General features: G+C 45.0%; 1 protein-coding gene across 3 annotated transcripts in view; it reads right to left on the bottom strand.

The window, feature by feature from the left end:
* The window catches only part of ptprbl (protein tyrosine phosphatase receptor type B, like), a 66,751-nt gene that overhangs the window by 21,267 nt on the left and 21,350 nt on the right, over positions 1-24,134 (bottom strand). For all 3 annotated transcript variants that reach the window (XM_079500447.1, XM_079500445.1, XM_079500446.1), the window contains exons 9-21: positions 22,980-23,246; positions 19,668-19,928; positions 18,578-18,841; positions 12,965-13,228; positions 10,914-11,183; positions 10,227-10,490; positions 8,613-8,882; positions 7,407-7,700; positions 4,068-4,183; positions 2,790-2,952; positions 2,214-2,357; positions 1,348-1,660; positions 701-810 (exon numbers count right to left, since the gene is read on the bottom strand). In XM_079500447.1, coding sequence (XP_079356573.1) covers positions 701-810; positions 1,348-1,660; positions 2,214-2,357; positions 2,790-2,952; positions 4,068-4,183; positions 7,407-7,700; positions 8,613-8,882; positions 10,227-10,490; positions 10,914-11,183; positions 12,965-13,228; positions 18,578-18,841; positions 19,668-19,928; positions 22,980-23,246 — 3,000 coding nt within the window. The remainder of the gene's footprint in view (positions 1-700; positions 811-1,347; positions 1,661-2,213; positions 2,358-2,789; positions 2,953-4,067; positions 4,184-7,406; positions 7,701-8,612; positions 8,883-10,226; positions 10,491-10,913; positions 11,184-12,964; positions 13,229-18,577; positions 18,842-19,667; positions 19,929-22,979; positions 23,247-24,134) is intronic.

Below are 24,134 nucleotides of genomic sequence, written 5' to 3'. Positions count from 1 at the left end.
GATTCGTATCACGATATGATTTTTCACGATATTTTAAACAAAAAATATTTTCCAGAAAAATTACCGGTTTTTTTATTTGATATAATTTATCTTCCCCCCTGAGCTTTTTTCACTTTTTTATTTATTTAACTACATTGCAAAAGAAGTAGCATTGCTTTTGACAGTGCAGAAACATAATTGCCTTCCTTGATGAGCATCAACGACCATCATACTGGGCACAGTCACAGCTCCCCTCTACAGTGCTCTACTACTGAAAGTGACTCTCATTTCTCTCCAAAAGCACTTGAATATGATGGAATATGACTAAAGCTCACACCATAATTCACTAGCCCCCCTAACATTTTTTATTTTTTATTTCAATAAGTTGATTCATATCGTCGGGATTAATATTGATATATATCGATATACGATATATCGTTACATGCCTAGTTAATAGTAATACATTCACACCGCTCAAAGGTTCTGTGGAAGAGAGAGAGAGTGACATGCTGTATACAGCTAAGTACCTGTTAATATTCCCTCCCGTCACCATAGGCGGTAACAGGGAGGCCAGTGCCAGTGAAATGCGGAGGCCGACACGGAAGTGATTGTCCTCCATTGCCGCAGCACACCAGGGTCGCTCGCGGCTGTGTTCTGCCGATCGGACTGCTATTATGGTTAGCGCGACCTGGAATTAATGTTAATATAACATCATCCTCACCAGCCTCGGTGACCACAGGGAGGGACAGGTATGTGTCGGTGTAGAGGGGGGACATGTTGCCATGGTGATCCTCGTCATCAAACAGCTGGGTAAAGGCACGCACGCTGAGCCTGAGCATGGAGACAGAACAGCCACGTTTGATGCTTCAGCTTAAAATTATAGAATGAATTATAGAAACGTGTTTTTTTCCCTCTCTCTCAAGCACAGCTCTGGTACGTCAGGCATGCGGTTGTTGCGGCATTAATGAAAAAGTGTGAAATTATTACACTCGTGAAAATATTCAATAACCACCTGTCGAACGTCTGTCAGGACTACAAGATATACAATTATGTTTTAGCTGTCAACAGAATACAGATTATGTACTGTATCATATTATTTACGGATCAGCTGTGACAAAGCATATCTCCTATGTGCTCCACTGTGTGTGTGCGTGTGTGTGTGTGTGTGTGTGTGTGTGTGTGCGCGTGCGTGCGTGCATGCGTACGTGTGTGCGTGGAGCAGAGGAGGCTATGCGCGTTAGAAATGGTGCATTTATATTGTCTTAGTTTTAGTCATCGTCAACGTTTTCATCAGTGAAAAAAGGTAGTCGACGAACATTTTTCGTCCATAGTATTCGTCGACGAAATCAACACCGCTCCACACTATACCTGTATGCAGTCTTGGGTTTGAGCGGTCCATCGCAGAACGGGTTTGAGACGTCCCACCACCTCACTCTGTCCACAGAGTCCAGCTCCATGTCTCTGTCCTGCTGGGGGTGTCTGTTGTGGTCACAGGCCCCTCCCAGGCTGTCCATGCCCGTGCCCAGGCTGATCTCGTAGCTCTGGCTGCCGGGGGCGTCCGGGCCCTCGGCACACTGGCTCTGGAAGTAGCTGGTCTGGTAGGCCTTGACGGAGGAGTTGGACCTGTAGTCCAGGTACGAGGGGAGCGGGTGGTGCTGCTCCGGTTGGACATTCTCCACGTCTTTAAGTAAAAAGTGTCAAAAAGAATAGGGGGTGAGACGTGAGATTTTAAACCCATTTAAGCCTGACGTCAAAAATGTAAAAATGTCTTCAAAATCCTGACAGTTTTCTGAAAAACCTTATGTTTATTTATCAGTGGTGCTCAATATTTCACGTCAAGGACCCCAAAAATGATCTGTAATTGGCCTCCGACCCCCATCTGAAAATATGTTGTTTCAGGAACCCCCCCAGAAGCAAAGATTTGAGTTAAAAACGTATATATATTCCAAATTTGTGCCACATTTTCACAACTTTTCAAAAATTGCAGACCTACAAGCTCGTGGCGCTCCGCTCGTGGCGCGCTACGAGCTTGTAGATCTGCTATTTTTCAATAGCTAAATTATAACGATGTTTAAAACACCAAAAGGGGTTCCCGCCCAAAATGGGTTAATTCCAAGATTCATGGTAATTTTACTGTGTCCAATGTCCCATGTATGTCCCTGCGTGTGCGTGCGTGCGTGTGTGTGTGTGTGCACGCGTGCGCACGTGTGTGTGTGTATACCATCCATGCCTACCCTCTGCCTCTTTGACCACCACGGTGAAGAACTTGACCGCTCCGTTGACGTCGCTGAACCAACTGCAGTTGAACTTGAAGAAGATGGAGGACTTGGTTACCATGGCGGCCCTGTCGCTGACCCGCAGGGGTGGGAGAGGCGGGCCTATAGAAATGGAATAATGACACTAGTTGCTAGTAGCTGTATAGTACTCATCAGAATCATTAACTCAGAATCATTTACGCATATCATTACATTTGCATATTTGTTTTTGTCATCATTTCCAAAACTTTTTGTACCAAAAAAAAGGTAAGGGATAGTGAGTATATTATCGGTAGAAGGATGTTGAGGTTGGAACTGCCACGCAGGAGGCCTAGAGAGGAAGACCAAAGAGAAGACTTTTTGGACGTAGTGAAAGAGGACATGGAGTTAGTTGGTGTGAGAGAAGAGGAGGCAGAGGACAGGGTGAGATGATGGAGGCAGATGATTCGCTGTGGCGACAGAGGACAGGGTGAGATGACGGAGGCAGATGATTCGCTGTGGCGACGCCTGAAGGGAAAAGAAGAAGATATAGAGACAGTATTGCTGATCACTCACGGTCAATCATGGTGACCACGCTGTCCTGGGAGGCCTCGCTGGTCATGCTGTCGGAGATGGCCTTCACGGAGATGGTGTAGCGCCGGTGGGGCTCCAGCTGGGTGATGAGGTAGACTTTGGCGTCGCGGCCCGTGAGGCGCGAGTACACCAGCGTCCCGGAGTCCTGCAATGGCGCCAGTCATATAGTCATATAGTCTTTGGAATAAAACTCATATTTTAGTCATGTGAAATGTTTTAGCGTTAAGTCTAGTTTTAGTCGACTAAATATCACGTGATTTTAGTCCACTAAATCTACAGTTGATTTAGTCGACTGAAATGTATTTCGGCGGGCCTTGATGCCGTCGAAATGGCAGATTTTACGCTTGAATGCTGAAAATAGCCGATCGCTGCGACGTGTTGTGAGCTTAACAATTTAGCCTAGTTTTTATTTGCTGATCAAATTGACAATATATTTAGTCTACTTTTAGTCACTAGAGCGGTGCCCGTGGGGCCTCTACAGCGGTACTGGCCTACTTGGAACGATAAAAGTTGGAAATGCATGCCCCACCCAGATATTACGTCTGTGTCCCTTTTATGCCCATATATGGAGTTCTTTGTCAGGCATGCCCAAATATGGAGTCTATGCAGACGGAAGAATGATGTCAGCTCCATATATGGACCCTGGGCAGGGGCGCTGTCCAGAGCCCGGGCCGAGGCCTTTTTGGGGCGGTTCCAGACAACCGTGGGTCCGACCGACTCGACACCGGGGCACTGCACCCCCTGCGGTGGTGTGGGACGCGAGTCGAATTTGAAGTCGTTGGTGGCGAACGGTTCCCGAGTTACGAGGATTACAGACAGACAGACAGACTTACAGACAGACGTACAGAGACTTGGTGCATTTATACATAGATAGATTATGGCTTAATTGTTATTTAGTTCTTATTTAGTTGTCCTTTATGGTAAATGGTAAATGGTGCATTTATATGGCGCCTTTATCCAAGGCGCTTTACATAGATTGTGCATTACATTCACCCATTCACACACACAATCATACACCGACAGTGGCAGAAACCATGCAAGGCACCAACCAGCACATCAGGAGCAATTAGGGGTTCAGTGTCTTGCTCAAGGACACTTCGACACTAACTCTGGGGGAGCCCGGGTTCGAACTGGCAACCTTGCGGTTACCATCCAGCCACTCTACCCCTGAGCCACCGCCGCCGCTCCTCAGTGAAAAAGGGTAGTCGACGAACATTTGTTTTAGTTTTTTAGTTCTATAGTTGATGAACTCAACAGTACCTGGCGAAGGCACTCGATGGTGTAGGAGTCGTAGTCGGCCTCTGGCGAGCCCCAGGAGCAGGAGATGGACGTGGAGCTCTGAGGACGGCAGTGGAGGCTGTGGACTCGCTCTGGCTCTGGAGGAGGAGGAAGAAGAAGAAGCAGGAGGTATAATATTAGAGATGGAGATGAGGAGGGTTTACAGAGATTACAGGAGGTATATTAGAGATGGAGATGAGGAGGGTTTACAGAGATTACAGGAGGTATATTAGAGATGGAGATGAGGAGGGTTTACAGAGATTACAGGAGGTATAATAGAGATGGAGATGAGGAGGGTTGACAGAGATTACAGGAGGTATATTAGAGATGGAGATGAGGAGGGCTGACAGAGATTACAGGAGGTATAATAATAGAGATGGAGATGAGGAGGGTTTACAGAGATTACAGGAGGTATAATAATAGAGATGGAGATGAGGAGGGTTGACAGAGATTACAAGAGGTATAATAATAGAGATGGAGATGAGGAGGGTTTACAGAGATTACAGGAGGTATATTAGAGATGGAGATGAGGAGGGTTTACAGAGATTACAGGAGGTATATTAGAGATGGAGATGAGGAGGGTTTACAGAGATTACAGGAGGTATATTAGAGATGGAGATGAGGAGGCCTTACAGAGATTACAGGAGGTATATTAGAGATGGAGATGAGGAGGGTTTACAGAGATTACAGGAGGTATAATATTAGAGATGGAGATGAGGAGGGTTTACAGAGATTACAGGAGGTATATTAGAGATGGAGATGAGGAGGGTTTACAGAGATTACAGGAGGTATATTAGAGATGGAGATGAGGAGGCCTTACAGAGATTACAGGAGGTATAATATTAGAGATGGAGATGAGGAGGGTTTACAGAGATTACAGGAGGTATATTAGAGATGGAGATGAGGAGGGTTTACAGAGATTACAGGAGGTATAATAGAGATGGAGATGAGGAGGGTTTACAGAGATTACAGGAGGTATATTAGAGATGGAGATGAGGAGGGTTTACAGAGATTACAGGAGGTATAATATTAGAGATGGAGATGAGGAGGGCTGGCAGAGATTACAGGAGGTATATTAGAGATGGAGATGAGGAGGGTTTACAGAGATTACAGGAGGTATATTAGAGATGGAGATGAGAAGGGTTGACAGAGATTACAGGAGGTATATTAGAGATGGAGATGAGGAGGCCTTACAGAGATTACAGGAGGTATAATAGAGATGGAGATGAGGAGGGTTGACAGAGATTACAGGAGGTATAATAGAGGTGGAGATGATGAGGGTTTACAGAGATTACAGGAGGTCTATTAGAGATGGAGATGAGGAGGGTTTACAGAGATTACAGGAGGTATATTGGAGATGGAGATGAGGAGGGTTTACAGAGATTACAGGAGGTATAATATTAGAGATGGAGATGAGGAGGGTTTACAGAGATTACAGGAGGTATATTAGAGATGGAGATGAGGAGGGTTTACAGAGATTACAGGAGGTATAATATTAGAGATGGAGATGAGGAGGGCTGGCAGAGATTACAGGAGGTATATTAGAGATGGAGATGAGGAGGGTTTACAGAGATTACAGGAGGTATATTAGAGATGGAGATGAGAAGGGTTGACAGAGATTACAGGAGGTATATTAGAGATGGAGATGAGGAGGCCTTACAGAGATTACAGGAGGTATAATAGAGATGGAGATGAGGAGGGTTGACAGAGATTACAGGAGGTATAATAGAGGTGGAGATGATGAGGGTTTACAGAGATTACAGGAGGTCTATTAGAGATGGAGATGAGGAGGGTTTACAGAGATTACAGGAGGTATATTGGAGATGGAGATGAGGAGGGTTTACAGAGATTACAGGAGGTATAATATTAGAGATGGAGGAGGGTTTACAGAGATTACAGGAGGTATAATATTAGAGGTGGAGATGAGGAGGGCTGACAGAGATTACAGGAGGTATATTAGAGATGGAGATGAGGAGGGTTTACAGAGATTACAGGAGGTATATTAGAGATGGAGATGAGGAGGGTTGACAGAGATTACAGGAGGTATATTAGAGATGGAGATGAGGAGGCCTTACAGAGATTACAGGAGGTATAATAGAGATGGAGATGAGGAGGGTTTACAGAGATTACAGGAGGTATATTAGAGATGGAGATGAGGAGGGTTGACAGAGATTACAGGAGGTATATTAGAGATGGAGATGAGGAGGCCTTACAGAGATTACAGGAGGTATAATAGAGATGGAGATGAGGAGGCCTTACAGAGATTACAGGAGGTATATTATAGATGGAGATGAGGAGGCCTGACAGAGATTACAGGAGGTATAATATTAGAGATGGAGATGAGGAGGGTTGACAGAGATTACAGGAGGTATAATAGAGATGGAGATGAGGAGGGTTTACAGAGATTACAGGAGGTATAATAGAGATGGAGATGAGGAGGGTTTACAGAGATTACAGGAGGTATAATAGAGATGGAGATGAGGAGGGTTTACAGAGATTACAGGGGGTATAATAGAGATGGAGATGAGGAGGGTTTACAGAGATTACAGGAGGTATAATAGAGATGGAGATGAGGAGGGTTTACAGAGATTACAGGAGGTATAATATTAGAGATGGAGATGAGGAGGGTTTACAGAGATTACAGGAGGTATAATATTAGAGATGGAGATGAGGAGGGTTTACAGAGATTACAGGAGGTATAATATTAGAGATGGAGATGAGGAGGCTTTACAAAGATTACATGAGGTATATTAGAGACGGAGATGAGGAGGGTTTACAGAGATTACAGGAGGTCTATTAGAGATGGAGATGAGGAGGGTTTACAGAGATTACAGGAGGTATATTAGAGATGGAGATGAGGAGGGTTTACAGAGATTACAGGTGGTATATTAGAGATGGAGATGAGGAGGGTTTACAGAGATTACAGGAGGTCTATTAGAGATGGAGATGAGGAGGGTTTACAGAGATTACAGGAGGTATATTGGAGATGGAGATGAGGAGGGTTTACAGAGATTCTATCACAGCTATTATTAGACCAGTGGTTCCCAAACTTTATTAGCTCGAGACCCAAAAGAGAAATGAGATGTTTGCCCCGGGCTTCGCGCCGCATTAGATCCGCTGTAGATCGGCTATTTTCACTACTTCTTAAACATTTCTTTTCAAATTCACGGAATTTCTTAGATTTTTCTTTTATTTCTGCATGAAATTACAGAAAAGAATCATTTCATGCAGAAATAAAAGAAAAATCTAAGAAATTCCCAAAAAGGGGGGAAGCCCTTGGCCCGCATGTTCCACTGATGCATGCATGAAGGATATACCTACTGGTACGGATGCTCTTCTGGATGGGCAGGCTGTAGGTCGTTGGAACCTCCGCCACTGTGGCTCCTCTGCTGACCGTGCGCAGGCTGAAGCTGTAGAGCCGCCCGGGGTACATGCCCTTCAGGATGCGACTGCCCGAGGCGCGCGTGTGGTAGGGGTCGATGACGGACAGCTGGTCGCGGGGAGCCCACTGCAGGTCAAAGTCGTCGTAGTCGGAGCCCACGGGGCCGTTCCAGGTGACCTCCAGGGAGGTGTTGGTCACCGCGCCGAAGGAGAAGGACGTGGGGGGTCTGGGGGCTGCACGGTGGGGGAATAACACCTGTAAGTCAGTGGTTCTCAAAGTGGGGTCCTGGGGACCCACCAGGGGTTCTTGAGGGAGTTCCAGGGGGTCCCCAGCTAAATGATAGATAGTATACCGGTAGTTCGGAACCGAATGGACCCTTATGGGTCTGTAACTCAGTTCCATTTGTACACTCTCAGGGTTAAATTAACATTGGTTTTACAATATAAATTGGGGGTCCCAGAGATAGAAATGCCATTAAATGGGGGGCTGCCTAATGCATGTCAAACTGGGGGTCCTTGAAATTGAAATGGTTGAGAATCACTGCTAGAGCCGTAAAAATCTTCTCTTATGGGGTGGTCGTCCCTGGCACATCTCTTCAAATGGGGGTCCGCAGGCTAATAAGTGTCAATTTGGGGGTCCTTGAAATCAAAAAGTTTGAGAACCACTGACTTAAATAGCCTTTGTGTTAGGCCAAACTAGTCAAATTAGCATGATGCAGTTATTTTATGAATGGCAACCCAAACGCTTATTACCAGCAGTGTTGATTTTTCGTCGACTAAAACTAAGACGACAAGAGATCCAGTAAGTCATTTTACACTTGGTTGCATGCTGAAAATAGCCGATCTACAAGCTCACAACGGGCGGGCTTGTCGTAAAATCAGCTATTGGGCTTTGACGTAAAATCAGCCATTACGACGGCATCAAGGCCCGCCAAAACACATTTTAGTCGACTAAATCAACCGTAGATTCAGTCGACTAAAATCGCATGACATTTAGTCGACTAAAACTAGACTAACACTAAAACATTCCAGGTGACTAAAATGTAACTAAAAACTAAAAATTAAAATTATTCAAAAAGACTATGACTTAAAAAACTAAACTCAAAAATGTTTGCTGGCCAAAAACAACAACCCGCTGATGATTACCCGTCCTGCCCGCCACGTGGGCCCTGTTGGCGAGCTCTCCGCTGCGGCTCAGCATCACGGCGTGGTAGAGGCGGCCGGGGACCAGGCCGGAGAAGGTGAACCGCGTCAGCTCCGTGGCCAGCCGCTCCTCGGCCTGCTGCTTGCCGTCGGGGTCGTACAGGGACAGCAGGTAGCCGCTCAGCTCCCCGGCCGGGCGCTCCCAGCTCAGCGTCAGACACTCGGACTGGTTGGAGGAGCTGTGCGCCTGCAGGGAGGTCACCGCTGCCGGGACTGCATGGTGGACGGTAGGGCATTAAGCAACTAGTCAACTAGTTTACTAGTCGACTAGTAAATCCACTAGTCTACCTTGTTGGTACTAGTTGACTAGTTGATAAGAATATTCAAGTTTTTTTTTTTTTTTTTTTCCTGATTTTGTAGGCCTCAAGATCAGGTAGATTATAGTTATAGTCACCAATGTATACAGTCTTTAAATGTACAAATATTTATTTCCAAAAAATAATAGGTAGTTAAACAACTAGTCAACTAGTAAACTAGGCAACTAGTCAACTAGTAAAAATGACTAGAAGTGAAGGCCCTAGTGGACGGTGGTACAGACAGAGTTATATAGTAAGAGAGTGGCGACACTATAGCGTTGACTCCCATTGTAACAATGGAATGCGGAAGTGCTCATCGTATCTCAATGGGATAGTTCCAGCCATTGGAGCAATGTTTGGAACTATAGCCCTATAGGCACCCGCTTTGCGGCGAGATCAAAGTGTGTCACTACTCTACACTCTGGGTACAGAGATAATGGTTACTACTAGGGATCAGTTTAGACTTTGTCCATTTCTAAATGGTAAATAATGATTGTATATAGCGCCTTTATCCAAGGCCGCTTTACATAGATTGTGCATTACATTCACCCATTCACACACCGATTACAGGGGAGACCATGCAAGGCACCAACCAGCACATCGGGAGCAATTTGGGGGTTCAGTGTCTTGCTCAAGGACACTTCGACACTAACTCTGGGGGAGCCCGGGTTCGAACTGGCAACCTTGTGGTTGCCATCCGGCCACTCTACCCCTGAGCCACCGCCGCCCCACCAGTGCTGACTTTGTCGACTGATACTATGACAAAAATAAATTTGTTGACTACCTTTTTTTCACTGACGAAAACTAAATGGAAAATAAATAACTGAGCTATGATGACTAAAACTAAGACTAAATATGTAAATTTCGTCAACAAATAAAAACTAGACTAAAATGTTAGGAAGGGACTAGTGGACAAGAGATCCAGTATAAGTCATTTTACACTTGGTTGCATGCTGAAAATAGCAGATCTACAAGTTTGTATTATCTCCTATTTTCAGCAAATGTAAAATCAGCCATTACGACGGCATCAAGGCCCGCCAAAATACATATTAGTCGACTAAATCAACTGTAGATTTAGTCAACTAAAATCTTTCGATATTTACTCTAAAACCAGAATAAAACTAAACATTCCGGGTGACTAAAATGCGACTAAAACTAAATTAAAACTATTCCAAGAGACTATAATGACTAAAACAAAAAAAATCAAAATGTTGCCGTCAAAGTGTCGAGCTTTACTCGAGGCTGCAGTCCTCCTCCTCACCTGTCCTGGCCCAGATGGCCGAGTCGTTGGTCTGGTCTCCGCTGCGCGTCAACACCACCAGCCTGTAGGGGGCGCCAGGCCTGAGGCCCTGGAAGGAGCAGTCCCTGCTGGCGGCCTGGCCGCTCCGGCGGTCCGTCAGCGCGTCCGCCCCGTCGTACAGGTAGATGTCGTAGGCCTCGAAGTCGCCCTCCGGTGGCGCCCAGCGGAAGGACAGGCCCGTGGTGGTGTTGCTCTTGATGGAGAGGTCGGTGACGGCGGCGGGCCCTGACATGAGTCACAGAAGATGATGATGGGTCTTACGGACGCATTTTAGAAGGTCTCAGATATAGGTGGATATATAGTTCTACCCTGCAGTGCACCCCTGCTATGCTCATGTAACTTATTTCATCTAAACCTTATGCACATAATGTTTGGATGGATATAGGCTATGTGTAAATATGTAGATAATCACAATTTGTGTCCTCACCTTCGTCTTGTTTACACAAACACTCAAAGCTGGCCATTCATTGTCAATGGCATTCAATGTTAGTGTTAGGACAATGTTTGTGTTTGCACACACACACACCCTCAAAGCTGGACATAGGAGGGGCTATAGCGCCCCTCAAAAAAAAAGGAAGAGTTTTTGGGCATACAGGGTTTCAAACCACGAATAACAGACAACACCGATAATGGTGGATATATTCTTACGAGTGCGAGCGTCCGCGCTGACCCCCAGGCTGCAGACACCTCCGCTGGTGGTGTGGACCTGCACGCGGTACTTCTTGCCCGGGGTGAGGCCGTCGAAGCGGTGCCGCGTCTGCCCCGAGGCCTGGGAGGAGTTGGCCACCAGGACGCCCCTCTCGTCCAATAGCTGCAGTCCGTAGCCGTCGGCCACGCCCAGGGCCTCCTGCCAGCTGGCCTGGAGGCTGCAGGTGCTGTGACGGTTGTCCACCTGCAGCGCCGTCACCGTGGAGGGGACTGGGGGCAGAGGAGCAGGCCGCTAGTTATTTAACCCATTTTGACCTGAGATCAGATTCTAAAAATGTCTTCTACATCCTGACAGTTTTCTGAAAAAGCTATGTTTCTGTCAGTGGTTCTTCGATTTTTCAAAAATAGCAGACCTACAAGCTTGTAGCGCGCCACTCGGTGGCGCGCTAGAAGCTTGTAGATCTGCTATTTTTCAATAGCTAAAGCATAACATAATGCTAACACCAAAAAGGGTTCCCGCCCAAAATGGGTTAACTGTGTGTGTGTGCGTGCGTGCGTTGAGAGGACTGGAGTAGAGGAGGTCGCGCTCTTTAGAAATGGTGCATGTATATATATAGGGCATAGCAGTGGGCATAGTTTTCTGGTTCCACTGAAAAATCGGCCATTCATTTTTCCCCATACAGATCTACAAAAATATTTATATAAATAGTTTTAACTAAGCCTAGATGGTGAATCCTGACCATAAAACCTTTGATCTGTGAAAAAATTAAAATAAAAACCGCTAAACAAAGGGTATTTATTAAATGTACTTAATGTAGTATATCATATCATTAAATATTCAATATATTTTTTATAAAACCACGCCCACTGCTGTCAAGGCACTTACAATCCATGTAAAGCGTGTAAATCCATGTAGGACTCGTACACAACATCTTGCTCAGAGACGAGCGCTGAGCGGAGCGCAGCCTGGAGACCAGAGCCGTTTAGAGAGAGAGAGTGACGACAACATACCGTTCAGTGACTCATGAAGCTCCGTGAATAAACAGTGAACGGGGTTGTCGCAACTCTCTCATCTACACGGCGCTGCCTCCGACAGAAAGACAGGCGAACATTTTTGAGCATGACAAACAGAGTAGACCCGATTGAATGGGAAACACACATTGTGTACTGTAACAAACGCCGACACGGTTGTATGTTGTGCGTTATGGACCGGTGCCACCACACATTAACATGCCCCCCCACCCCCCAAAAAATAAGTGCCAAAGCCAACTGCAGGGCAACAAAAAATATTAGCAACCCTATTTTCTATATCTAACATCATCATCTGCTAATGATGATGATGTGTGCTGCTGTGCACAGCCTACCTCCTCCATGACTGCTTCTACTTAATCTCCAGGTTAGTTTTGTAGCTTTCATTTTTATTTTGTATGTATTGTGTAATGTGTCATAAAAACAACATAAAGATTTATTAACAGTTAAAACTGGCAGAATTATTATAGATTTCATATAGCCACACATGAAATATGTATGTAGTATGAATGTAGAGCATTTTTTTTAATTCAAATTTATTTTGCTAGCTTTAGTTATAATAATAATTTCTTCTTCGTTTTCTACATGAATATAACCACATTATAACCATATAAGATGAAATGGGAGTTAAATGCTGCAATTTGTAAAAATGGCAAAATATGACTCTTAAAAGTCGCTGAAGTGGGACTCATCAAATGTCCCTGGGACTCATCTAAAAGACCATCCCTGCATCCCGGGACTCATTACATTGAAAACCTATTTACATCACTGTTGTGCATTAAACCATGCAAGGCACCAACATGCACATCGGGAGCAATTAAGGGGTTCAGAGTCTTGCACTTCGACACTAACTCTGGGGGAGCCCGGGATCAAACTGGGAACCTTACGGTTCCCAATCGGTCTGCTTTAACTGTGTGCGCGCATGCGCACGCGTGCGTGTGTGTGTGTGTGCGCCTGTGCGGTGTGCGCGCGAGACGCATGCGCATACGTGCAATACGTGTCATTCCGAGCTGGGCTCTCACCTGTGCGTCCGCTGGCTGTATTGTTGTTGGTCAGCTCTCCGCTCAGGGACTGAATGGTGACGGTGTAGAGCTGGCCCGGCTGCAGGGAGCCGAAGCTCAGCTCGTTGTCGTGCTTGCGGACGGGCTTGACGTCCAGCCTGCGGCTGTCCTTGTACAGAGACACAGAGTATCTGTCCAGGTCGCCCTGGCCTGGAGTCCAGCTGATCTTCAGACTGTCACTCAGGCCGCCGTTGCTGACGTGGATGTTCTTCACCTTGCTGGGCACTGATGGGCGTCGAGGAGGACGACACATCAGAGTCAGACACATTTCACATTTTGGGTATTTATGTAGAACAGTGGTTCTCAACCAGTAACCAAATGGACCCTTATAGATCTTTAACTCTTGAGAGTGTAAAATGAAACCAATGAAATCCATTTGGTTTCATTTTACTCTCTCAAGAGTTACATTATTGTTAAAGGTATATTCAGTGATTTCACTTAATTCAAATATCACTTCTTTTTTTTGTGTTTTGTTGTGATAATCCTCCCTACTATAGAGTGTGCTGACCATATAAGGAGTTCCTCCCTGTCCCCAGTTAACCCCTGGGAACAAAAAACCTCAGGGTTCGTTTTTGGCTAGGTGGCCCAGCCTTCATCCAATCAGGATAGAGATTGCCATCCGCCATCCGCCAATCATGATCGAGCGGGGGGCGGGCCTTGGTGTGCTGTTGGCCTGTTGCGTGTCCCTCCACTGTAGTGCATGCATGTGCATTGTGCACATGTTATTACCAGTGTTGTTCAAGTTACTTTTAAAAAGTAAAGAGTTATAGTTATAGTTACTTATCTAAAAAAGTAACTTTTTTTAGATAAGTTACTTTACTTTAATTTATGAAAGTAACTTGAAAAGTTACTTTACTTTACTTTAAAAAATAATAATATAAAAAACGATTTAAAAGAAGGTTTTTTGTTCTGTCGCACAGTAAGAGAAAAGACAACTCCCTCCTAACATTATGAAATGTAGTGGAACAATAAAACATGTTCAGAAATGTTGACAGGCATTGTAGCCTCAACTTGCCTTCAAAACAAATGGTGCTGTGCAAATTTGCAATATTAATAAAATTTGCAAATTAATAATAATCAAATAAAAAATGAGTCCATATAGGCATATCTGCAGTGGTAGAGAGATATTCTAATTCATCAAATGTATTTTTGAGCTCATCTTCCATTTTAGAATATTCACTGTTCAGGTATTTGGAAAATGTATTTCTGCACATTGGCCCTGCTTTCACTAGTATTTTGCTGACCAGTGCTCTGAAAGGAACAGACTCCACTGTTGAGGGGAAGCATTTCCTCAACAACATACCTGGCAAGTGGCAATCATTTTGTCAAGTTGACTCTTGGTGACATGCCTCTGTGGCGATTTAAAATCGATCTTTGTCTGTTTTGGTGATGTGAGGCAGCCTAGCTCATGGACTGATTGTCTCCACCAGGCCGAAGGCATGGGGAGAGAGTATGTTTTGCACTCCGTCCGCCCGTCCGTGTGTCCGTGTGTCCGTGTGTCCGTCCGTGTGTCCGTCCGTCTGTGAACAGCTAATCTCCGGCACCGTTAACCCGGTCGATGCCAAATTTTGCACACGCACTCCCTGGATGCCAACGATGAACCTCTGCCCCAAAAATCCCAGAACGGCCTATTATAGCGCCACCAGGAGGCCGCTTTGTGCAAAACAAGTTTTTGGACAGTACACCTACAGATTTTGTCCAAACATCACGCAAATTGGTACACAGTCTCTCTAGAGCCATTCAACGAAACGGGTCTTTCAGATTTCTCAGACTCCATCCTGATTGGCTAAGATTGGCTTCCAAAGTTTGCAGGAGTGCTCAGTTTCAAACAAAATGCTGCAAATACACATCGTCGGATTTCCGTGAAATTGCGCACGCACATTCCCACTAGGCCGAGGAATAAATGCCACGTGAACATTTTCAACTCAGCCTCATGGTGGCGCTATAACTGGCCGAAAAGTGTTTTTACCTCCAACTGCACAGATTTGTGGATAACTTTGTATGCCAACTCCCTAGAGGCCAAGGAAAAACATTTGCCTGGAATTTTTCACATCTGCTCTTTATAGCGCCACCAGGAGGCCCACATATGTAAAACACATTTTCTAATATTACTCCTTCAGATGTTATCCAAATTTCACGCAAATCGGAATCAGGAGTAGCCCGCTTTGTACCCGTTTTGTACAAAACTACTCGACGCAGCGTCCGATTGTGGTGAAACTGTGCATGCATATTCCCACTAGGCTGAGGAAGAAATGCCACTTGACAGTTTTCAAATCAGCCTCATGGTGGCGCTACAACAGGCCAAGCCGTGTCACACACACACACACACACACACACACACACACACACACACACACACACACACACACACACACACACACACACACACACACACACACACACACACACACTTATATTACTCCTAAACATTTTGCCAAACATCACACACACTCCTATCCTCCTGGTGGAGACCTGTGCCCAGAAGGGCACTTTTTCTAGTTTAAGATGCTTTCTTAGATTTGCATTGTGGACAATGCTTTCTGTCCGCCACATAATTAGCATTTTCACCTCAATGCTTTTCTCGGGGGGAGAGGGCAGCCCTATCACTGTGCCCGGGGAGGTGGCCACGGGTCCCCGTTAGCATGCAACGGTGTGCAAGGCTAACGCACGGCTAACGTCAGGCACTGTGCTGCGCAGGAGGGACGCAGCAGTAATAATAAAGGCAGTACGGGGAATCGAATCACACACAGCGGGGACACTCCATGGCATGTTAAAACATTTCCTTGACCCGCAAGTACTCAAATAATGCTTGTATTTCCAACCCACAAAGCATCCGATCTCGCTGTCATCCGCATTTGCCATTGTAGCGTGTGGTAATAATGTTCGTTCAACCGGCGTTTTCTGTGTATGCGTTACGAGGGTTTGTGTGTCTATGTTTAGAACTATTTATCACAGCCATACGAAAGACCCGCCCTACTCTGTCAGACTGTCTCTGATTGGCTTACCCTGAAATCTGTCCCTACGTTAGCCAATCAATGACCTCTTCTGCGACGTGCTTTGTTCATCATGTTAGAGTGGTCTCAGAGGCTAGTATGAGAGCACACTGTCAACAGAGTACAACACAGAGAGTGCTCTCTCAGCACAGAGACGAGACGCGCCTGTATGACAGATAGACTCACGGGCACGGCGCTGCATGGGGAGACTTTTCACTCGGATCACATAAGTTAACATAACGCTATAACGCGGGTAACGCTCGCACAATAACTATAAGGCCGTTATGGAATGGGGAAATGTAAAGCCTTAGGTTACAAGTTACTGCAAAAAGTAGCGCCGTTAGGTAACGTAACGTGATGTAAGGGCGTTAGTTACAACAGGGGTTCTCAACGTTTTTGGCCGGGGACCCCCGAAAATGCTTTGTCAACGTCTCGGGACCCCCGCCCCGCCCCCTCCCGACCCCCAATATAAATTGACTGCTACAATAACCTTAAACCATTTTGGGCGGGAACCCCTTTTGGTGTTTTAAGCATTGTTATAATTTAGCTATTTAAAAATAGCAGATCTACAAGCTCATAGCGCGCCACCGAGTGGCGCGCTACGAGCTTGTAGGTCTGCTATTTTTTTTAAATCGTGAAAAAAAAATTAAAATCTTTTTTTTTTTTTTTTATAATTTGGGGACCCCCTAAAATAATTTGGCGACCCCCCGAGGGGTCGCGACCCACGGGTTGAGAACCCCTGAGTTACAACACTGTTTGTTACCGGGGGAGACCGGGGGGTTTTCCAAATCACCCAAATCACTGAATGCTCCTTTAAAGATCTGCATTACTTGATTTACAAGAAGTCTACACAATTAGAGAATGTGGAAGAATTGTTATTTTGATCAACATTTGCCTATATACCACATCAACACAGCATGGAATTGTGGACAAGATCTTATCCAACGATAAGAAAATAATTCTTTTAGTTTTGGGCCTGTGAGGCTATATCACATCAAATGGTGGTTCCGTGGCTCAAATGCCAAATAAATAATGGACCTTGATATGAAAAAGATTGAAAACCACTGATATAGAGTGACTGACTGACTAAAATTGCCATCCTAGGACTTTAAGCAACTAGTTGACTATTCAACTAGTCGACTAGTAAATCCACTAGTCCAGGGGTTCTCAACCCGTGGGTCGCGACCCCTCGGGGGGTCGCCAAATTATTTTAGGGGGTCCCCAAATTATTTAAAAAAAAAAAAAAAAAAAAAAGATTTTTCAAAAATAGCAGACCTACAAGCTCGTAGCACGCCACTCGGTGGCGCGCTATGAGCTTGTAGATCTGCTATTTTTCAATAGCTAAATTATAACAATGCTTAAAACACCAAAAGGGGTTCCCGCCCAAAATGGTTTAAGGTTATTGTAGCAGTCAATTTATATTGGGGGTCGGGAGGGGGCGGGGCGGGGGTCCCGAGACGTTGCCAAAGCATTTTCGGGGGTCCCCGGCCAAAAACGTTGAGAACCCCTGCACTAGTCGACCTTGTTGACTATAGTTGATGAGAAACACCGTTTTTGTAGGCCTCAGCTAGAATGCTATATTATAGTCACCAATGTACACAGTTTTTAAATGTACAAATATTAAAAAATATATATATATTATTTACATAATAGGTAGTTAAACAAATAGTCGACTAGAACAGGGGTTCCTAAACTTTTTTGGACCAGGTACCCCTTTTGGGGTAGACATTTTTCCAGGTACCCCCTCATCTGAAGCGGCCGCAGAAACCTTTCAAGTGTCCTGAGTCTTTTTGTTGTTTCTGCAGCATGCGTCCTGCTGTTACTGTTTGTCCTAATCGAATGGTTGAATCGAACCATGAGAATCGGCCTACTAGTCCGTCTGGTTGCTATCGTATAGCCGTAGCTTATGCGTGATGTACGATTTCCAAACCACAAACCTGTACGCACGGTTTGGCGAGAAAATGTTTTAGATAAACAAGAAGCCATTTTCAATGGAGGGAGTCAGGGAGACTTTAAGTTATTTTAAAAATGACTACATATAGGTTTGAGTCCCGATCCTGACGACCTTTGCTGCGTGCCATTCCCTGTGTCTCTCTCTCTGACACCGCTACAAAGTTGGAACGTTAATCATGAATTGAGTGGGCAAAACTATACCTATATTAAATTGTTTATAGGATCAATATAAGTAAATTAATATAATGATAACCCTTCCACAGTAGTATCTTTTTCATATTTTCTATTTTTTGCACATTTTTCTATATAAAGCCTCATTTGCAGATTTAAACATTTAAAATGTGTAATACAATAAATCATTGTCTTCGTGTAAGTAATCAACTGGGGAAGTTTCATGGTGATAACAATTTAATATAGGTATGGTTTTCATAATTTACGTTGCAATTTTGGAGCTCTGGCTCATGGACTAAGAACCAAAAATAACTGAACCGGTTCCCATTGGGAACCAACCGGTGGAAAGGGGGTCTCTGTGTTTTCTGTCTCTCTCTCTCTCCACTATGTCCAATCAATAAGAACTTAGAATAGCCCAAAAAATATCTTACAAAAAAATAAACAAAAAGGGTTTTACCTGTACGACCCTCGATGAACTTGGCGTTGTGGTTGGGCCCGCTGACGGTGGACACCTGGATCTTGTAGAGGCGTCCGGGGGTGAGGGAGGTGACGGTGCACTGGCCCATGTCGCTGCCCCGCGGGACGGGCGGGAACACCTTCATGTCGTTGAACAGCACCTGCACCTCGTAGTGGTCCACGTCTCCCGGGGCGGGGGCCCACGCCACGCGGAGGTCCTCCGTCCCCTGGCCGGCCAGAGACAGGGCCCTCACTGCAGCCGGAACTACACACAGGACGGGAACCCCTTTTTGGTGTTAGCATTATGTTATGCTTTAGCTATTGAAAAATAGCAGATCTACAAGCTCATAGCGCGCCACCGAGTGGCGCGCTACGAGCTTGTAGGTCTGCTATTTTTGAAAAATCGAAGAACGACTGACATAGAAACATGGCTTTTTCAGAAAACTGTCAGGATGTAGAAGACATTTTTAGAATCTGATCTCAGGTCAAAATGGGTTAATAAAGGTTGTTCTCTCAGTGGGGGGGTATTATCGGTGCGTTCACACGATACGGTCAGATGCAAACATGTAAGTCTATACCGTTCCATTTGTCAATGAATTGTAGCCGAGCTGGGTTCAACTTCCAGATGCAAAGCTACAAAGCTATTTTTTTTTGTTTAATTCCCCCTCACCGCTCTTTTTTTCCCTCCACCCTGTTCTGGCCGACAGAAACTCGAAACGTCTTCTTCTAGTCTCCGTTTCTATTGTTTCCAATGCGTATAAATAATGTCTAGGTCCAAAACAGTGTTTTTTACTTTTTCACTGATGAAAACTAAATGGAAACTAAATGAAAACTAAGCTATTATGACTAAAACTAAGCTAAATGTATTGACAATCTCATCAACAGATAGAAACTAGACTAAAATGTTAGGAAGGGACTAGTGGACAAGAGATCCAGTATAAGTCATTTTACACTTGGTTGCATGCTGAAAATAGCAGATCTACAAGTTCACAACGCTATAGCTTTATTGCAGCATATGACAACTGACAGTACACCCTAGAACTTTGAATGTATATGCACAGAAATTTCAAGTGCTGACTAAGGTCACTTACATGTCCGTCCGTCGGTAGAGACACTGGTCTCGTATTTGCCGCTCCAGGTGCTGACCACCACGGTGTAGAGCCTGCCGGGGACCAGGCCGTTGAACACACACTCGTTCTGCGTCCTCAGCACAGTCTTGTTCTGGTGGAAGACGTTGTGCTTGATGACCACCTGGTAGAAGTCGAAGTCGCCGGCCGCGTGGCGCCAGTACACCTTCAGGTAGTCGTCGCGGGCGGCGTGCGTGGCGTGTGGGTTCTGGACACCGGACGGCTCTGGGGACGGATGGAGAGACGTTTAACGCAGTAGAACTGATGTTAGGCGAAATGTTGGCGAAAGGGCCTTTCTGTGTGGAGTTTGCATGTTCTCCCCGTGTCCCCTAGGGTAGGTACCCTCACAAAAAACATGCAGTAATCCTGGTCTCTAAACTGCCTCCCCCTGGCCAGCCGGGGCGCCTGATGGAGGGGAAAGGAACTGGTTGGAATAACGTGTTCCTTCCACGCGCTACGTCCAACCAGTCAAGTGTAAAGGAGCAACTTGGACACTCAGGCATGAAAGAAGCATGAGTTCAAGTCCGTTGCTCTCCCCATGTCCCCCATATATGGGGACTAGGTTGGCGGAGGGTGTGTAGAGCCCAGGATCACATTAGATAATTGACACAGGGGTGAAAAATGGGTTATAAAATCGTGGGATAAAAATTATAAAAAAAAGAAAAATAACTAATTTTCGTGTCCATAGCAACTCAAGAGCCAGACGACCAAAACAGCAGTCGGAAATGAATAACATGTCCATGGCTATGACAATAATGCTAACTAAACATGTACAAATATGGAATAGCACATGCAATTCCACACAATTACTTATATAGGGCCCGATTCACTAAGCCGTTTACAGCCATATTTTGGCTCTAAAGGAATTTTCCAAACTTCCCACGTTGGTAGTCTGTTTTTCTTTTGTCAGTGAATAATGCGGAGGGCCGCTCTTTCTCAGGTCTGCTCGGATGCAGACTTACATGGGACCCAAGCTTGCTGTATGATGCCTTATTCCAGGGGTTCTCAACGTTTTTGGCCGGGGACCCCCGGAAATGCTTTGGCAATGTCTCGGGACCCCCGCCCCGCCCCCTCCCGACCCCCAATATAAATTGACTGCTACAATAACCTTAAACCATTTTGGGCGGGAACCCCTTTTGGTGTTTTAAGCATTGTTATAATTTAGCTATTGAAAAATAGCAGATCTACAAGCTCATAGCGCGCCACCGAGTGGCGCGCTACGAGCTTGTAGGTCTGCTATTTTTGAAAAATCGTGAAAATAAAAGTTTAAAAAAAAAAAAAAAAATGAAAATAATTTGGGGACCCCCTAAAATAATTTGGCGACCCCCCGAGGGGTCGCGACCCACAGGTTGAGAACCCCTGCCTTATTCTACACTACTAACGTGGGAAGTTTGGAAAATTACTTTGCACCCAAAATATGGGTGTAAACAGCTTAGGGCCTGTACAGACGAGGACGTATTCGGTGTTTCTGGGGCAAGTAATTAGCCGATCTACCCTTTTTGTCACACGGAGACGGCGTTATGGGGGACTTTAACGGCTAATTTTGAAACTACCTTCCAGAGTGGGAAAGTTTGGAGACGCGACTTTCACGTCTCCGTGTGTACAGCGAATGCCGCCTAATTTGCTGAAACGGTGATGTCATAGTCCCCTCGCCCCTCCAAACTAACCAGTGTTAATGGTTTATTTCACCATAACCACTTACATATAAGTATCACAGCTATTTTATATTTGCACATAATGTCTATAAATCTCTTCTCCAAAAATAGCCGATCTGCAGCCCGCACGCATGCAAACCGTTGTTGAGATTGAGCAGGCATGCACGAGAGAGGAGTTGTGTGTGAGGAGCTGATCACAGATAGAGGGAAAGTGTTATATTTGGCCTATTATTTATGCTATATATTATTGACCGTGTCGCAGTCACAGTCACAGAGAGAGAGAGAGAGAGAGAGAGAGAGATGCTGCGTGTTAAAAAATAGAAGGGGCGCGCTCTCTCGCTCTCTCTCTCTCTCTCTCTCTCTCTCTCTCTCACACTTACTTTGTGCTTGCTGCTGTTTTCAGAAGAATTAATCCAAGGTTTGTCATATATTATGGTTTAGTAGGCATACACTTTAGCTGGTCAGTCAGTGTGTGCAGACTCAGAGAGAGAAGCAGCACTGCTCTGCTCATTAAATTGATATGACGCATATGCGCATCTGATCAAGATAATTAGTTATTTGGCAACACCTGTGTGAAATACCAACGCTTTCATATAGCCTTTAGAATAAGCTTTTTCTTTTTTTTGTGGCCATCTACAGGCCAGCCATGTGTACTGCATCTTTATCTTGAAAACGAAGCAGTTTACCGGTCTCGAGTGGACGTCGTACATAATTAACATAACCGCAATGTAGACGCAGTAAAGTTTTATATCGTTCACAAAACTTAGGCGGGGAACAGCCCGCGACGTCCTCGTGAAGGCAGCCCCTTAGTGAATCGGGAATCCCAGAGTGTTATAAATTCCACACAAAGTACTCCATTGTCATTCCAGCAGCAACAACAATAACTTTTAGTTTAATATAGCTCTTCACGTGCATAAATACATACATAGACATAAAAAGCAGAGTCAGCAAACGGTCTACTTTCCAATATAACATGGTCAAATATGTGACTCTACTGGCTCGCAGACTGATACTGTTTATTTTTCATTTAAAAAAGAAAAATGTCTGTAATTCAGTTTATATACAACAACGCGTTGGGAAAGTTTGAGAGCAAGAGTGTCTGTCCTGTTGTCTTTGTTTGTCTGTTAACATCTGTCACTGTTTAACTGTTTTTAGTTTTTTCTTGTTTATCACATTTATATACCTTTTTTATATTTGTATTTGGAACATTTACACTGCATGTCACTATTATTTGTTTTGTTTTATATGACTTAATTATACCCATTATCTGTCAATGATATTCTGAAGTTATGTCATATACAAAATGCCTAATAAAAACAGTATTAAAAAAAAAAAGAAGCAGAGTCAGCGAGAGGAGCAGATACTGTACAATGTGTTAAAAAGCAGAGAGAGCGGCCCGGACGGTTAGCTCAACCGTCTGAGCACCTAGGCTGCCAAGCCAGCCGGACGGCGTGCCGCGGGTTCGACTCCCGAGCCCCGACGTCCTTAGCCACGTATCACTCCCCATCTCTCTCCCCCTTTTCCTGTCTAATTACTGTACCCTATCAATAAAGGCAAAACGAAGAAAAGAAAAAAAATGCCACGAGTGAGCGAGAGGAGGAGAAGGCGATACTGTACATACGTGTGCGTGCCTGGACCGTGGTGGTGTTCTCGTAGCCGCCGCTGCGGGAGGTGATGGAGATGTTGTAGAGGCGTCCCGGGACCAGGAGGTTGAAGCCACACTCTGGGCTGGCCGACTTGGACATGACGGACTGCTGGACCGTCTTCTCCCGGTCCCTCAGGGTCACCAGGTAGCTGTCCACCTCGCCCACCGCCGGCCGCCATGACATGCTGAGGAAGTCCATGCGCCCGTTGTTGCTGACCGTCACCTCGCCGACGGCAGCGGGAACTTAATTGGGAGGAGAAAAGGGGAAGAAAGAGAGAATAAAAAAAAAGATTTGATGAAGGGAAAAACTCACACTATAGCTGGTTGTTTCTTTTGTTTGTCGTGTTCTTACTTGGATTAGCAAACATATTTATAAATTGTTTTTCAGTTTTGTTAAATCAAATTTGAATTATACTCGTTGATTCGTTTTGATATTTGATTTTTTTTTTAAATGGGGGTAGGCAAAATAAGCTTTAGCTTCAGCCTATACCTTTTTGGACCGTTTCGAAAGTGCCTTATTGATATGTACTGTACTACACCGTTTGTCAAACAAATGGACCGAAATAAACTAAACTAAACTAAAGGTGGCCTTACACTAGCCGATAATCGGGCATTTTTGACGCTCGGGGGGTGCCCGACCGCTCAAAGCGCGATCGGGATCGGCCCGATCAACATCAAGAATGTTTGATATTTGCTCTGCCCCGCTCCGATTATCCTGTAGTGTGTGGTGCTTATCAGATTTCAGATTGAAAAAAATCGGCTAGTGTAAGGCCACCTTAAATAATCTCGGCAGGCTAGGGAGCATCATGAATTACTTATCCATGCTTACTTCTTGACGTTTATCACGTAAAAGCTGCTGGTGATTTACAAAATCTATGAAACGTATTTTCCACAAAAAGCAAAGTGCTCTAGTTGGAACTCAACAATGTACAGCGGAACCATCCGAACCGTTCCTTTTCCCCAGCAGGAAGTCTTTGATGAACGGACCTTGACTATTTGACTGGTTTTGACTTCCTGAAAATTCCAGGCAAATTCCTGTTACGTCAGATAAGAGGGCAAGGTTTTTCAACAATATCCTCTTGTCAGTTTCAGATACAAAGAGCTGTTTACAGTCCGTCAGTCATCGTGTTT

The sequence above is a fragment of the Electrona antarctica genome (genome assembly GCF_951216825.1).
Source record: "Electrona antarctica genome assembly, chromosome: 5".
In the NCBI taxonomy this organism is placed as follows: Eukaryota; Metazoa; Chordata; class Actinopteri; order Myctophiformes; family Myctophidae; genus Electrona; species Electrona antarctica.
The sequence above is the reverse complement of the archived record's forward strand: the minus strand, read 5'-3'. Positions and strand labels throughout refer to the sequence as shown.